Source organism: Orbicella faveolata, unplaced genomic scaffold (genome assembly GCF_042242905.1).
Source record: "Orbicella faveolata isolate gen_17 unplaced genomic scaffold, um_ofav_v1 contig_15, whole genome shotgun sequence".
NCBI classification, from domain to species: domain Eukaryota; kingdom Metazoa; phylum Cnidaria; class Anthozoa; order Scleractinia; family Merulinidae; genus Orbicella; species Orbicella faveolata.
The window spans coordinates 5,747,501-5,764,398 of record NW_028301542.1 but is presented as its reverse complement, the minus strand read 5'-3'; the positions used below and the strand labels follow the sequence as shown (position 1 = coordinate 5,764,398).

General features: G+C 41.2%; 3 protein-coding genes across 4 annotated transcripts in view; 1 reads left to right on the top strand and 2 right to left on the bottom strand.

Moving 5' to 3' along the window:
* Positions 1-2,764: 2,764 nt before the first annotated feature.
* On the bottom strand, positions 2,765-8,177 carry LOC149113250 (uncharacterized). Its single transcript, XM_089288504.1, has 7 exons — positions 8,073-8,177; positions 6,162-6,269; positions 5,452-5,543; positions 4,409-4,449; positions 3,682-3,790; positions 3,372-3,500; positions 2,765-2,771 (listed from the first exon to the last, which is right to left on the bottom strand). Exons 1-7 carry the CDS (start codon positions 8,175-8,177, stop codon positions 2,765-2,767), a joined length of 591 nt encoding a protein of 196 aa, XP_089144630.1.
* A 2,212-nt stretch (positions 8,178-10,389) lies between these two features.
* LOC110063431 (uncharacterized) overlaps positions 10,390-16,898 on the bottom strand; it is a 13,571-nt gene continuing 7,062 nt past the window's right edge. For both annotated transcript variants that reach the window (XM_089288126.1, XM_089288127.1), the window contains exons 7-10: positions 16,725-16,898; positions 15,572-15,724; positions 11,933-12,172; positions 10,390-10,860 (exon numbers count right to left, since the gene is read on the bottom strand). The exon at positions 16,725-16,898 is cut by the window's right edge and continues 30 nt beyond it. In XM_089288126.1, the coding sequence (XP_089144252.1) occupies positions 10,568-10,860; positions 11,933-12,172; positions 15,572-15,724; positions 16,725-16,898 (860 nt within the window). In that variant the 3' untranslated portion in view covers positions 10,390-10,567. The remainder of the gene's footprint in view (positions 10,861-11,932; positions 12,173-15,571; positions 15,725-16,724) is intronic.
* LOC149113249 (uncharacterized) lies at positions 13,304-15,542 on the top strand. The gene has a single exon (XM_089288128.1). The coding sequence runs from the start codon at positions 13,341-13,343 to the stop codon at positions 14,826-14,828; it is 1,488 nt and encodes a 495-aa protein (XP_089144254.1). The 5' UTR covers positions 13,304-13,340; the 3' UTR covers positions 14,829-15,542.

Sequence of the window (16,898 nt, the reverse complement as noted above, 5' to 3'; positions counted from 1 at the left end):
TTAATATATCATTTATTAAAGGACTCGCCTCGATTAGCCTACGCTATAGGCAGGTATTATAAGTTGTAATTTGATTTTGATTTCAACAAATAAAGAAAGAAAGAAAAAAAAGAAGATGGTGACCCAGCCAAGTACAGTGGAATTTCACACCGTTATCACGTATACATTTCGGTCATATTTTGGGTTCCTAAGAAATTCTGGGAACATTTTGTCTCAACACAATTTTCAATGTTACCACGTTATTTTGAAACCTTTGTTTTCGTTCAAAGTTATGCCGTTAAAACGACCAAACTTGCGAAATAAATCTTGTTGTTGTCGATAAACTTATAGAAAAATACTGCTGAGTAAAATGCGTCTACTTTGTACAATACCATGCAAACAGGAGTCAGTGGGGGAGGGGGTGGTGTCAGATTAAAATTATAGCTATAATTGTATCATTTTACTATTGGCATCATAATTTTGACTTGTTATTCAACATTTGACGGATTTTTTATGACCCGTTGGTTGTCATATTCACTGGTTCTGTGTTACATTTAAGGGGGTCTTATACTCTCAGGTATAAATTTTTCTCCAGAAAACCATTTTTTTGGAACATGAAGATTCAACATCCCTGTCCATTTGTAAATCGTATTTTGAAACGATTTTCCTCTAATTACTCCTGAATTTACGTTTAAATTAAGAAATCTGAACACTTCTAGCTATATTTCAACATAGCAACACCCATAGCAACCATTGTTTACAGTTTAAAAGTACTCACAAAATGGATTCAATTCAATACATTTTAATGATACTTTACACAAACGCTTTAAAGATGTGTAGTTATGAGAATTTTGCATCATGGTCCTGAACATTATTTCTTCTACCATCTTATACGCTCCTTATACTTGGATAACATTTCTATGACTGGTGTGTATTCGGGTGTTCAATGAAACATTTATGTAAAACCTTTAAATAAACCCCTCCCCCTGCCCCTAACCTCCCCCCCCCCCTTAGTTCACAGGGCTAATTTGGGCTCTCGGAGACCGAAGTAAAACTTTAAAGCCTTATTTCTCAAAATGACCAAATAGACGGATCATCAATATCTCGCACACGATATCTCCACTGGGTTTTAACCGAATGTTGTCAAATTTTCAACATTGATGAAGGACACAATTATCTAGGTCTTAAACCTCCAAAATTTGCAATTTATGAAATTTTTTCCTGTTATTTAGTTAATATAGTTAATATTAGTTAATATTAATACACTTTTTCAACATTTCACGAGAAAAACCCCCTCAAAACACTGTTTTCTGAGGTTTGTCTCCTGGACAACTTGCTTATGGACAGGATGAACCTAACTCCATGCTTCTCGAACCATTCATTATTACGTTATCGTGTTTATAATGAACACCACTTTTTAACACTAAGGAGCTAGTTATTCATTAACTATCGTGGCACGTGAGCTGGAAAAGCTCATTTTTGAAGTCAGAGTGCAAAGTCCTTTAACATGATACCAAAACTGTTCCACAGAGTTATTTTGCAAAAAAAAAAAAAATTTTAGGTGTAAGACCATCTTAACGTACGATTTGGATCGCTACACTCGTGTACGTGTAGGTTTGTCTAAGTAATCTTATTCCAAACTCGTTCCCGGTCGCCATTTACGGGTCAGATTGGATTGTTTCAAAGAGGAAGCGATCTGGATCGAGTGATTCGCGCGGAGAGCTATGGGAGGACGCGGGAAAAGATTCGTCCCTTCCCATGACACCCCGTGCGCCTTAATCCACCCTGGTATCCAATCCTCTCTCCCCACAAAACACGTAACTAGCGACTGGGTACGAGTCTGATCTTATCCTCAGAAAGATAGATTTCCTTGCACAAAACGGATGTCGAGGAAGGATGCTTGTCGAAAACTTTTGCCGGATAAAAAGATTGAAATTCCATTGGAACAAGTTTTTATCGGCGTGACTCAAGTTCTTCTTTTTATGACTAAAAGTATTAATGTAAGCTCTTGCTCAATTTCCCCGCTCCTTTTCCAAACAGCGGCTCATAATCGAGCCACGAGCCCCGTCCCATACTAGATTATTTACTACAATAGGCCACGTTCGACATATCACTATTCTAACTGGCTCCGAGGCTTTCAGGACAAACTTCTATATTTGCTGTTATTTTCTTTGTATTCAAGTCTCTTCTGGGAATTGAGAGGCAAAAGAAACTTCAAAAAGTTTCAATTTTGACCCGAAAGTGGAGCCACGCTAGAATATTGATACATCGAACGTGGCCTATTTCAATTCTTGTGGTAACATATCAATTAAGAGAGACCGTATTTCATCACATTTTTTACACAACGAGAAGAGAGAAAACATGCAAGGCGCAGCGGAGAATGTTAGATCATGATAGATTTCACGCTGTTTGTAAAGAGATGAAACATTGTCTCGAGTCTATAAAAGCCGGGGCGAAAACGGAGAAATAAAATCGTAAAATTCAATGCTAAAAATAAGGCTCCTGTGAAAACACAACGTTCTAGCAACGTCATAGTTTTGAATTCCTGATGAATTTTAGTCAAAATTTTAAGAAAACACCCCTTGCGGTAACTCAACTGATTTTCAATCCTTACATAGGTTTACGCTAAAACTATTTAGTGCATTCGCGTTTCATATGGTTCTACTGTGATTCTGGCCTTCTCCCCCGTATCAGTATCCTCACTTTTGTGTTTCGTTGATTTCAGTTTTTCAGTCAAAGGAGTTAACATCGTCTGAGTCGGTGAACAGTACGGCCGTGAGGCTCCTCATTTTCTGCATGGAAAGAAAAAAAGTGTCATTACAGACATGATACTGAAGGGAGATTACGATTATGTACACATTCCTCTCTTTTTATTGCTATGAAACATGACCTTCAGATTATAAAATGAAGCAAACATTTGAAAAAAATTCCCGTGTATTGTTCACGAACCGGGGAACAAGCCCTGCCAGATCTAAAAAAAAAAGATACTAGGATTCTAGGAACCGGGTCTTAAAGAAGCCATAAAAACGGTAGATTTTGGTCTTAAACAGGGCCAAAGTTTCAAGAAGAAAGTGGCAGTCCCCTTTGCTACACTCACACCTCCTATCTAAAAAAGGTACCACTTTGGGCGGAGCCCCCCTTCCCCCCCGCCCCCTCCGCCTCCGCCCCCCCCCCCCCCCCCCACACACACACACACACACACAACGACTCCCTCAAGACGTTTCTGAAGAGGCTACAAGTTAAAACGCCATTATGGGTAATATACAAGGTGCGTTAAATTTGCCATTTTCTATTTTGAGTTCTACTAGCGTACATCTCTGCCTCTGCTTTGACTCCATTTCAAAGCTTTCAGAAATCCTATTGAAGAAGCTATCAGTCAGGAGTTTACGAACCTTTTGATCTGGTGATTAGCATCAGTCTCTTTTCGTACTTGAATCTCGCGCGCTAAGGATGCGTTGCCCCTCTTCAGGCTGTCCATTTCTTTAACAAGGGATGCTACACGCTCATACTGATGTCGCAGCCTGCGGAGGGAATGACAGAAACGAGATGTAAAAAGTTTTAGGAATCTTGACAACCACGGAAAACAGGGATACTTGGGTCGAGAGAGTTTCTTTTGATTGCCACGCAACGCCTGCGATGCGTGACGCGCTAAAAACAGCTGGTGTCGATGTAAAGACCACCGAAACTTGATTCTCTAGTTACCTCAATACTTCGAGTCTCAGTTGTGAATTCCCTTGTCTCTCCCGCTCCAGTTCGTCAAGCAACAGATGAGAACGCCTTCTTAAATGACACATTTCCTCAGAATCATCACCTGAAAAGAAAATTAAATCTTTCAGATGTCCGTCTCAGTATTTATCAGAATCGATCTCTGTTAGGAACTTTTGGCAAACACTCGCCGGTAGCCTCCGCAAGACTCGAAGAAAGTCCAATATGACCTGAAACATCAACCTTGTTCCCATAGAGAGCCTGGGAACGAGGTTGCTGAAACATTCATTGCTGATATGATGACGCAGCTCTCCAGTAATTCGTACACTGTCTGATTGGTTTCCTCGGTGTTAAATTTTCGCGCGCAAACAACAACCAATCGCAAACCACTATAAGGCTACTTTATCAAAATGGCATTTTTTGAGGATCGGAATGGAGGTTCTAGATTTCAGCCCATTTTTCAGCTAACATCAATTTTTACAGATCTCGATCAGATTTCAACTATCATTTAAAAACGAGTCATTTCTCGGATAAAAGTAACAGTTTTGACAAAATCTCAGCTTTCGGGTTAAATAGAAAACCCAACCAGACCTGTTTTTAGCTCACTTCTCATACTTCAATTAATCACGAATCACTTAATCACGCAAGAAAATATTCTAGGACACATGACCCTGCCATCTCCAATCATTGTTATTTCTTACTTTATTACCTTCGCAATACTTACGATAAATCCTGGATGGTCTTCTAAAATCAAAAGCGCTCCGTCTAAGAAAAGAGCAATAATAATAACAAGAACTTGATTTGCCGGGCTATGTTCCATTCCACCTACTGAAGAAGGGTTAAGCCCGAAACGTTTAGTTTATCAGAAGAAATTTGACACTTTTAAGAACATTTTGAGCCTTCTATACAACTTTTCAACAATGTCACGCATCGTATGAGTTTTTTGCTCATTCTTACTGAATTACATTCAATGTTTGCTCGTGTAGCCATAGTTGACTGATTGACTGATCGATCAATCAATTAAGCAATCAGTCAGATAGATACTTGGTTCCACACTAAGCCGGAGGAATTTGAAAACGGAGGTTTTACTCTGAAAACACATCAAATGCTATCCGTTACTCCGGGGAAATTTAAAATATAGTCCTTTCCAGGCTTTCGATCAGCGGGGACGACGTCGCTGATCCCGCTCGTCGTCCGCCCGCTTTTTCGATCGACCGCACTGACCGAGAGCCTGGAACAGGCTAAATTTAAAAACGCATCAATCAAAGATGATTTTGGATTTGTGTTGAGGTTAACTCGATCAGCAAAATCACGTGACTATCATGACTCCATCGTTTTCGAAAAGCCCCGTTTTGGTGACGTATTAGTGTGGACGGTAGGCCTAGCTGTAAGAATTAAAGTTGCGTTTTCTAATTTCTCCGGTGGAACGTGAACGCTGCCTTAGTCGACTTAGTTATGCAGTGAAACAAACAAACAAACTGTCGATCAAACGAATGAACAGTAATCTGCCATAACCCAACCTCCTTCCGGCAGGGTCTCTTTTGGCGCTGGAAGGACAGACACTGGTAACGAGACCCGCGGTCAAGAACGACAGTTTATAACTTGTCCTACAATTAATGCAACTTATTATCCAAGGTTAATTGTACATTCTTTTTGATAAAAATTTGACAAAAATTGATAAAAAGTAAAGGAAGCAAGAAAGGTTAATGCATTAGGCGATAAGGCAAGAAACAAACAAACAAACAAAACAATTAGAATACAATTTACCTTGTTTTGTGATCGACCGATGGTGGTTGAGACCACGTCACTGCAGGGACACTCATGGCACGGGGGGCTGGGGAAGGGGCGGTAGCAATAGCCTGTCAATCAATAGATCATTAAATCAATCAGTCACTTAATATATCCTTGATCAATACACAAGTAATACCAAACCATCTTGTCATTCGTCACGCGCATGGTAAGGGAGTTCTTTCCAGTAACTCGTCGCTCCCTTGTCACGTGCCGCTAAACTCGCGCGAGCCGAGACGATAATGAATTCAAGGCCCTGTACACACTAGACCACACTACGCCTGAGAAATTTGAGAAAGCAACTTTATTTCTACGGTTAGGCCTACCGTCCGTACTAATTCGCCACGAAAACGGAGCTTTTCGAAAACGCTCTTCAAACCGGAAGAATTTGAAAACGCCACCTTTTCATTTTAGTGTGGACTGAAAGCATTTTGAAAACGGAGCTTTACGAAAACGATGAGGTAACGACAACCATGTTATTCCTTAAACACAAATCCAAAATGACCGATGATTGTTGCGTTTTCAAATTTCTGCTTTGTAGCGTAGACGGTTCCTCAGATTATAATCATCACGCAATACTGATAATGATGATTATGATGATGATAACAAATTAATATTTTAAGGGAAGGCCTCCAATCACCTAGAGGTGGTTTTCAGGGGTGTACTCTAAAAAATAAAAGTGAACTCACGTGACATGCTGACTTAATACTGCGTTTGATGTTGGAACGATATTGGTCAATTTCCTTATCTTCAGACCGGCGGTGTTGTCTGCTTGATCCACTAACGGAGGAACAAACCTTGGAGGTGAAAAAGAAGGCTCAAACAAGGAACGTGAATGGTAAACAAGAATTCTAGTTGGGCAGCTATATCTCTTGTTATATTTGTTTTACCAAGCTGAACATTTCCCTGATTATAAAACTCGACGTCCTGCCTTCCCTTAACATATTATTTTTACCACGTGACATGTCACGTGATCATTTTGTTAAAATTTGGTAAATCGGCAAATTGGTGGCGAATTTTCATTCTATTGATCAATAAATGAGTGTTTGCGATGCAAATTTAAATTATCTACCTTGCTAGGTTTGGAATGATCTCTATTGATTTTGTTTATAGAAGATATAAATGATCAAAAGTCAAATTTTGTTGGGAAAAAGGACCTTTCACCCTATAGAATTTTTCTGTGAAAAGAGGGACGGTCATTCCAAACGCGAGAGGATAGAAATTATTGACCTGCATCTAAAACGCGTTTTTGCAAGATGTTATTACTAAAAACCGCCACCAATTCCTCAAATAATGGCTATTTTCCGCTTAACGTCACGTGACATGTCACGTGACCTGTCAGAAGTACCTATTCTACTTTAAAATGTTCAGGACGTCAAAAAAACAATGGCTGTGCACGTGCGTTATAAATCTCTGTACATTTCTTTGCCGTCCTCTGCAAAACAACAACGTGAAATGAGCAAAATTTTGCATTGTCTGGGGAACGTCGACCATTTATAGCATATTCAGCAAGGGCAAGTTTTAATACCGACAGACACACTGGATAGTTCCAAATAAATGCGAAATTCCAAAGTAAAATAGAAACACATTTTTTACCAGGCGTCGTCGTCGCCGTCGTCGTCGCCGTCGTCGTCGCCGTCGTATATGCGTAAGGTCCCTAATGATTTATAACGCACGTGCACACCTATTGTACTACTCATTAAACGTTTCTGACCTTTCTCTTGTTGTTCTCTTTGCGTCGCCGTTGTGGTTTACTTAAGTTCCCTAGCGTTGTTTTACCGTGGACGGACGATATTTATAACGCACGTACGTACCAATTATTCTGCTCTGGTTAAACCTTTTGTTTGGTGACGTTTTCGTTGCCTTTACCTTCGTGGTTTAATACAGGGAGCTTAAACAATTTGAAGGCGGCGACGCCAGAAACGACGCCTAATATAATATGGATATATATTTTACCTTCGTATTTCGTAGCTATCTGAACCTTTTCAGTGCGTCAATTGGTCTAAGGACCTGCTCTAACTAGATAAGTAATGCCAGGGATCAACACGAGAGATGCGAGATGCGAAAACCGAAATGCGAAAACTTCGACGTCGTGGCGGACGTTCTCAAAACAACAAAGAACTTGGTCATTTCATGTGGTTGTTTTGCGGAGGACGGCTGGGAAATGTAAAAAGATTTAAAATGCACGTACATAGCTATCGTTCTACTCGTTAAACCTTTTGTTTGGTGACGTTTTCGTTTCGGTTTACTTCGTGGCTTATTAAGTCCCTACTGCATTGTAAACATGGAACTTTAAAGATTATTTTTAAGGCAACACTGTTGCGTTAAAAATCAATGTCGTGTAACGTCGCGCAGAGGGCGACTTTTAACGCAACATTTCGTGGCGGCAACATGGTGCAGGTTTTTGAAATTCAGAATCCTACAACATTGTTGTCTGAACTTAGAATGTTGCGTTAAAAATCTCTCGTGTAACATACCGTTGCCGACCGTTGCCGCAACAAAGTTGCGTCGAAAGTTGTCTAGTGTAACATGCATTAAAATTCGGCCGTAAAAATCGGCTTGTGTAACATCACCTGAAAAGAAAAATTATTTGGACTTACCATGCTTTCCGTGTCGCCTGTTTCAGCGATAGTGCTTTCTAACCGTGGCCCTCTCCAGCCCTTGTACCTGCTGTCATAAGCTGGGGTTTGCCGTCGATTTAACATCATGAACTGAAACAAAATTGTATCGTACGTAGATTACATATGTAATTAATTTTCAAAACAAAAATAGCCAATTTGGCGAATTCATCCTGTAGCAAGTACTTAGCCTATAAACGTTTACCTAAGATGCCTGTATACTGTGTTTCAAATCTTCAATAGTACGTTTTCAATAATTTGAAAACGTTCCTGATAATCAGAACCGCCATTAGAACCGTAAATTGTTCGAGGGAGTAAAGTTTGTAAGAAAGAGTTACTCACCAAGTAACTTGTTTTTATGATTTATACTGTCACAAATAACTAAAATCGACACTGACGAAAATCGAGCTGATGTCCAGAGCTGTTACGTAAAAGAGTTTGACGATACAGTATTTAATCTTTACGTAGAGCGTACAAGAGACGAAAAATCCTTAAAACAGGCAGGAGTTTTGCGTTTGAAGCGAGAAAGTTTGAGACAACCGATCTGTGTATTAAAGAAATTCACAACACTGTTCTTATCTAAAAAAAAACCTTTCTATCAAGGCCAGGATTAAAGATAATTCGTCACTGAAGTAAAATTGAAAAAAAGCGAAAAGTTTGCAATCGTTTGATTACCTTTGACTGTTGACTTTCGCTATTTGAATCGCCTTGATCAGTACGGACACGGGAACGAAGTGAAAATGCTTCTTGGATTCCCCAGCGATACGTATTCGTCAGAAAATCAAGCAAAATATTTCACTGCTTATGTTGCAAGGCGTAGTTCACAAATATTTTGATTTTAACTCGTAATTGAAGGAAAGATTCACACTTCGTACAATGAAATATTTTTGCCGACGTCATTGAAAACGTGCTCCTTCACTCTCGGCCAATCAGCAGACGTCATAGTATCCAGAGCGTTACGAGTGTTTCGCCGACCTCGTCAACCTCGTTCGCATGGCCAGGAAAAGCCATGGGAACGAGGTTGAGACCACATGACCAAAGGCAACGGAGACTCTGAAGACGAGAATAAACAGAATAACATGGTCTTCGTATAATTTTTAGCTCCGCGTAAGCGAATTTTTGTCGCTTATCAAGAGCGCTCAACACGAGCACAGGATATGATGCAATCATACCGAATCTTTTTTTAAAAATCAATCAGTTATTGCTTCAGCTACGGAATCGAGGAACCATCCAAAGGTTCGTAGCAGTTGAAAGGTAATACTAGCTCGCCGTCAGAGAAACAAAATGCTAGCCCTGATTGGTTGTTTTAAACTTACCACGTGACAAAGTCGTGCAAAGACAAGGCGTAAACGACCTCGTTCCCAGTTCTCTCGCCACTATCATTGCCAGGTCTTGGAGGGATGAGCGACCTTCAGAGCGTAAAAACGTAATAAGCATGCGCGAGTCTGAGTCTTGGCTGAGCGCCAAGACTCAAGTTTGAACAAATGGCGGGAATTTCCACCATCGGGTAAAGCATCAACATCTTAACGTCACTAAAGGAAAGCTGGTGTATTGATTTCGTGGGGAATCAATTTTTTTTGGACAAAATTAGCCTAGAAAGGTTTCCGAACCGTCTGTTTCCCCGAGGTATACAAGAAATTTCGGTGCGAAGACATTTTTTTTTCCACAAACCCTCTTTACATATTGCATCCATATAAGCAACCCACTGAATATACAGCAAGAGATCCTCTCAGCAGGCAGGGGAAGCCTTGTTTTCTTAAAAGTGAAATGCTGAAAAAAATTCATGCTTGCCCAAGTATACATAGATCAAACGAGCGACATCCTCGCGTACCTTATATACAGTCTGCCGCTCTTTCCACCATTGCAGCTTGCATTATTACCTGAGCCCGCAATTAGGACTAGGGATGCGCAGAAAGCTGCGCCGTAGGTTTTCCCGCTCTGAGCTGAGCCACCTCAATCTCTCGCTTACGTTTCCTCACAAAACATCAATGAGAGGCTACGGTTTTCTAATGTATTGTTATCCAAATACGACGGTACGTATGCAATAAGCCCTTTGCACGATCCGGTCACATGGTACGGAATTAGTTATGCTGGGACGCAAGTTACACAGTGGGACTTTCAAAACAAAGGAAAGTCGGGTGGGACTGGTACTAGTTTCTTTGTTTTGGAAGTCCCACTGTGTAACTTGCGTCCCAGTACCGGATCGTGCAAAGGGTCTATTGAGATTTATAAGGTAGAGGAGGAGATAAAAGGTAATATTACTTGGCAAACACGAAAATGACCCACATTCACGATAATATTACTACAAAATTTAAAACGTATTTTATTATCGACTTGGTTAACCAATTAAAAGTGTTTGCGTTCGAGCTTTGGCCCTTTGCCAGAAGGTTCGCTTTCTCATATGTCCTAAGATCACAGCGCGTGTTTTATCTTCCATTATCTTCAAGTAAGCCATTCTTACTGAAGCTTCTTAACATTCAACACACACATGACGAGATCCCTCTCCCATACCCCCAGCGGTTATTCCAAAACCCAGCACATAGGTAGCCTCCAGGCCCACGCGCGCGGAACTGCGGTCCTGTGATGACGTAGTCAGGGACCATATTTGAAAAGGGTGATCTCGTCATTGGAGGAATCGTGGGTGTGGCTAACTGTACGGCATCTCGAATCCCTTCGATGGAATTCCCGGATATAACTAAAGCCAGGCGGGAGCCAGCATGCGGCGCTAGGAAAACCGCGCCAGTCTGGGGAAAGGAAAAGGTACACTCACCTGTAAACAGAAAAAAAAAACGGTTACAACAAATGTTTCATTTGTCTGTTTGTCTGTATGTGTGTTTAGGTGTTTGTCTCGGGAGTTTTACCATAAAAGACTATTCCACCTTTCCTTATCTGAAGTCTAATAACAAGAATATCCAAATGGTTTATTTGAGCAGCTTTCGTTTGAGTGTCGTAAATCCAAAACCAAAGCTTTCTCAAGGGCCAATCATAGGAAGCGTCCATAACGCAATCAACCAATCAGAATTCGAAGCGATTTCAGGTAGCCCGCGTCAACGGCGGGAAAACGCGTCAGACCCAATCACGAGTGGATTTGGTCTAGCATCTGATTGGTTGAATAGGTGGCGTTAGCTTTTTTAAAACGAATCAGAAAGCAGACGTTCCTGCCGAAGAAGGTCTACGAAATTTAAAATTGTCGTTTTATATCTGAAATGAATCACAGAGTGACCAAAACAATGTACGGAGTACTTTCGCCGCTCAATTGAAACCGCTCTATCAAACTCACGTTGTGATCTATGGTTTTAAGCTTTTTCACTAGAAAAAGCTCAAAACCATACCAAAATCACACAAGACCAACATCAGGAAGCCATGGGCGTCACGAGCAACTAAGAAAACACCACAATATATTTATTGTTTTTAATTCTAGTCGAACTCGTTTGAAATTTAGCAGAAATCTTGGAATGGCCAATTTTCTCCGAGACCAGTCTGCAGGGAATCATGGTAGTTGTATTCATCATCTTGGACTGAATATTTCTTTTGATAAATACAACTACCATGATTCCCTGTAGGAGCGTCTTAAAGAGGGAACTGGCCGTTGTTTTCAACGTGAAGTACGTATGTACTTTAACGTTACCCAAACCACTAACGGTAAAGGGAAGGCGAGGAGGCCTAATGATGAATATGTTCGGATCCAGCTGCCCCGGATGCAGCCTTGTTGCCAGGGCTTTTCCCTTGAAGTTTGAAACGGAAGGCCAAAAGAAAAAATCCCTGGAAACGAGGTTAATTGAACGGTCTAATTCTTGTCCATTAACGGGAAACTTCATGAATCCCAGTTACGCCAAACGTACCTAAAGTAAGTCTATTATCTTTGTATTGCAATGGTACTTTCCCATGATACTTCTCAACCCAAGAATTTTCCAGCGGACTGCCCACGAGAATCAAGTTGTACTGTTCAGCGGTTTTCTCGTTTAACTCAGCGTCGGAAACAACCGGTGCCCAGGCGTCGGACGTTAAAAAGAAGAGATTTGCAATGTACACTGCGAACTGTCTCAAGGCTGCTGTTATGTGATGCTGCTGAGACGACGTACCTGCAAAAAGATGGTGTATTGTTAAGGAAGAATTACCTCGAAATCGAAAAACCGCAGGTTTAGAAAACGCTCGACTGGAAACGCTCTTCAAACCGTAGGAATTTGAAAAAGCCGGCTTTTTGTGACGTCGTCGTTTTTGAAAAGCTCCGTTTTCAAAAATGTTTTCTGTCTACACTGAGACGCAAAGCCAGTGTTTTCAAATTTCCTCGGCTTGAAGAGCGTTTTCGAAAAGCTCCGTTTTAGGTTGACAATTTCTCCGGGTTAGTGTGGACGGAAGGCCTAAGCGTAGAAAAAAAAGCTGCTTTTGTCTTATTTCCCTGGCGTAGTGTGGACGGAAAACATTTTGAAAATAGAGCTTGTCAAAAAGCGATGACGTCAGGATGATCATGTGATTAACCCTAACCTTCAAGGGTTCATTCAAGCATTTCTGCCGCCGGTTACAGCTGCGTTTTACAATTTCTCCGGCGTCGTGTGGACAGAAAACATTTGATGCGTTTTCAGAGTGAAAACGCCGTTTTCGAACTTCTCCGGCGTAGTGTTGACGAGGCCTAAATGTAACATTGTGTGGCAGGATATGTAGAGTATACTCGTAGGCTACTGCGAGAGCGTGTGGAGGGACACAATAGAAAGTCTTCCTCCATTTACAAACACTTCCAGCTCGATTACAATGGTCGGATACCACAGAGCCTTTTAGGACAGTTTCACGTGTTTGCGAAATGCCACCAGCAAATTTGATTGCCTCCTTGAGGAGATTCTTTAACCATGTATTTAGTATGCAAATTTCAGTTCTAGCCTAGTTAAATATTTGCTTTGTTCGACTTTATTTAGTCTTGATAATGGAGTCATCGCGACACTAAAATGTCTTGCAACAATCTTGCCTTCATTTTTGTATTAAATTTCATTAATCGAACGACAGAAACACGGAAGTTCCTTTGAAGTAAATGGTTTCCTAAATTTTGAACCTTTCTATGTACGCCGTTGTTTCAATGACACAAATACTGAAAGAATTTAATTCCATTTTCAGTGAGTTCTGCTCCAGTAATTTCTCATTTCTGAGAAAATGACCCATACTCAATCAACCAATCACGAGCCACGATATCTTAAGGGGGGTTTCCCTTACCGAATAGAAAGCTGATCAACTGCCATCTGAGGAAAAAGAAGATTAATCATGCCGCGCTTCAGAAGACTTGACGAGCACGGAAACTTTGATGATAACCCTATACTAGCCGAGAAAATGGCGCTGTTAAACCCATCGCTTCGTTGGTATTTCTTCCTCTCTGGCCAGTGGTTTGCACCCGTGGAGGATATCATTAAAGCGAAGAATCTTCCGCGAAAGCCCTTTCGAGTGGCGTACTCGATTTGGCAAGGCATGGTGGTTATCTTTATGTGGTCGTTCTTCACATACTCGATGGGACTTCTCAGCCCTCTGCGAACGCTGGAAGAAGTGGATTGGCTATGTCCGCTAACGGACATTAAAAACATGGCGTACGGATTGTGTTGGATTGTGAACCAACACACAGGCCTTGCGTTTTTCTTGATGAGCAACATGGAAAACCTTCTGATCCAGTTAAGCATCACGAAGCAGGACGTCAGAAGTCGTACTTCGTCCAGTTGGCTGTTCTCTGTGGGGTCAGGGATTTGTCTCTTTATTCTGCCGCTTGGCATGCACCTCACACAAATGATAATCCCTGATTTCTTGTCAATGGTAAGCTACAAGAACGGAACGATCAAACATGTTACAAACGAAACCTTCCTACCTGTGCAGATTGTCTTTGATGCTGTGTTTTATACAATGAATCGCGCCTTCTCTCTGCCTGTTTTCTACGTGTTTCTCAACATGCTGTTATTCCTGAGCTGCGAGGTGGAGAATTTCAAGGAAGAACTTCTAAAGCGTGATTATCAAAGGGAAGACCAAGCCAAACAAAGGGCCATAAAGATTAAAAATCTAATCATGGACACGGAGAACGCCTTCCGCTTTTTCCTGGTACTCTACATCGCTATGCTCCTGTTGGCTTCGGCACTCGAAATCTTCTCCATCGTCGAGAAAATTGAAACGGTGATAACCACGAACCACACAATTCATTACCTACCGGCCAGTGCTACTACCACCAGCTTGCAAACCCTGCCTTTTGCACAGGAAAATATCAAGGCTTTCCCCCACCGGTTGGCCGGAAAACATTCATTCCCGTATCTTCTGGTGATAACCCCCCCGGGAAATGACTCTTCCGGAGGAACAGGGGCAAACGGACTCTCCCACCGATTTCCGGGCTGGACCAAGACTGTCATCGACCAATACAAGCTGAAGACCAAAGAAATCGTAGTTACGGCAATTCTAGACCTCACCCAAAACGTGGCCCTCTATGCCATCCCACTGTACAAGATGACCAAACTCAAAAGCTGCTTAAAGAGCGTTCAAGCCACTGTGGAAGACAGCGATTACGGAAATCAAGACTCCAACATGAAGATATTCAACACGAGGCAAGACAGGGAAGATTTTAAAACCTACTTCCGAGATACGTGTACTTCAGGTATCCGCGTGCTTGGCAAAGAAGTGAGTTTTCTTGGGACCCTGGTGTTGACATTTTTTGGTCCTTTTGCCGTAGTTGTTGTGAATCTAATGTTTAAGCACATTCATGTCCAGACCCCCTTGCCTTAGTCAAACCATTAAAATCAGCTTCAGAGATCGATAGAACAGCTCCCAAAAAAACCTGTCGGCTGTCTGTCGGCCGACAGTTGACGGACAGGTTTTTTCGGGAGCTCTTCTTCACAATACTCCAGCTTCGCTGCCATCCACAGGCCAGGTCACTGAGCAGACAACTGTAAAGATATACGGTGCTTGCACACCCATTTTATACCTAGCAGCACGATAGTTTTTTGGTATCGTAAAGTTATGTAAGTAACATGGCAATGTAAACTAAAGTGTTGTAAATAGTGTTATGTAGTGTTGTATGTGATAAAATAAAGTATATTCAGGCGAAAAAAGGTTTCTAGCTTGTAACCATCACGTGGATACATTGTTTACTCGGGACAATATGTAAGGTTAGGCTGGAATAAACTGTGGGGTTACAAAAGACTCGTGTATTCACAGTAGAACGAGTCGTTAACTCTGAAGTAATAGAAATAATTGTAATGATATGTTGAACAATGATGGGAGCCAAAAAAATGATGGCTGTACTGAGGAAAACAAAAGGAAACTACATATTTGGATATGTTATTAGATATTTGTGTTCAATTATTGCAATGGGCAGAAAGATTCTATTTCAAGTACATGTAGACATATGCAAAAGATATTTTGTAATGCATGTTATAAACAACATTTCCATGTAGTAGTTGACCAGTTCAAAATTAAACTTGAACGTGTTTAACTTTCCAGAGTTTGACTTTCTTATTCCAACTCACCCGTAACTATCAGAAATGGTGCTTCAGCAACTCTTCTAGCAGGTCCCATGTTGGCAGGGCCTCTTGTGAGTTCAGACACAAGGCCTGTATCCTGACAGGGCTCCCATTTGGAACCATCAGACTTGCAGAGAGAAACAACACATTCTTGGCTAGCTGTGAGTTACAAAACAGAAGTAGCAAGTGAAGCGGTTTGGCACTAACATCAAGACAGCTGACTGTATTTAAGTCTGTGTATTAATTCTAGAAACTGGACCACCCTGAGGGCTGATCAGACCAGTGGCTCTTACATTTGTTGTTAGTAGCATGAGGTGACATAGGAGTATGGCTATTCCCGGGGGGGGGGGGGGGGGTTTGAACTCCCACATAAAAGGGATGGGGTGCTTGTCATACATATACCTTTTGCATACATATACCTATATATACATATACCATGTCATACATATACCTATTGAGCCGAAAACATATGACAGGAGATGTTTTGTTTTAGAATCAATCAGTACCTCTGAGGGGTGAAAAAAATTTGAAGCTACACCCACAAAACAGGATCTTGATACCTCTTAGGGTTTTTTTTCAAAATTTCTGATTAGCACCCCCATCCTTTTTAATGGATGACCCCCTCCCAGGGCTATTCCCCCCTTGATAGGCTGCTAGTCTATCACAGGTTACCCAACAGATATCTGTCAGGTTGGTCTAAACACTTTGCTGATGCGCATCTATAATCCAGGGAGGAGAGAGACCCTGTGAGAGCAAGGTGCCCTACCCCAGTACCACTGACAACAATGTTACACCATCACCTGCCACATATGAGCAGATGAGATAGTGAAAGCTTAAAATTAAACTGGCATGCAATAGGCCACGTTCATTGTACTAGTATTCTAACATGGCTCTGAGGCTTTCAGGTCAAATTTCTATATTTGGTGTTGCTTTCTCTGTATCCATGTCTCTTTTGGGAATAATATTGAGGGACCAAAGAAAATTGAAAAATTTGCAATTTTGACCCAAAAGCCTCAGAGCCATGTTAGAATATTGATATATTGAATGTGGCCTATTGATCTTCCAAAACAATGACTTAACTTTTTTCACTTAGCTTGCCATTGCTTGCCAAGGAAATTTTGTACCATGTGAAAGATTGTGTACAAAGACAAACACTTACCTTGTGTTTTCACAGTACTGATCACTGTTCCATCAATTTCAACTGATCTTTGGTGCCACCTTACAGGAGAGACGGAAGGCTCTTTGAGGCAGAGCCTAGCCACATTTTCAGTTGTCATAACAACCGAGTTTGCACTAAAGTGAATGTCGACTGTACTTTGATGGAAAGGGACAA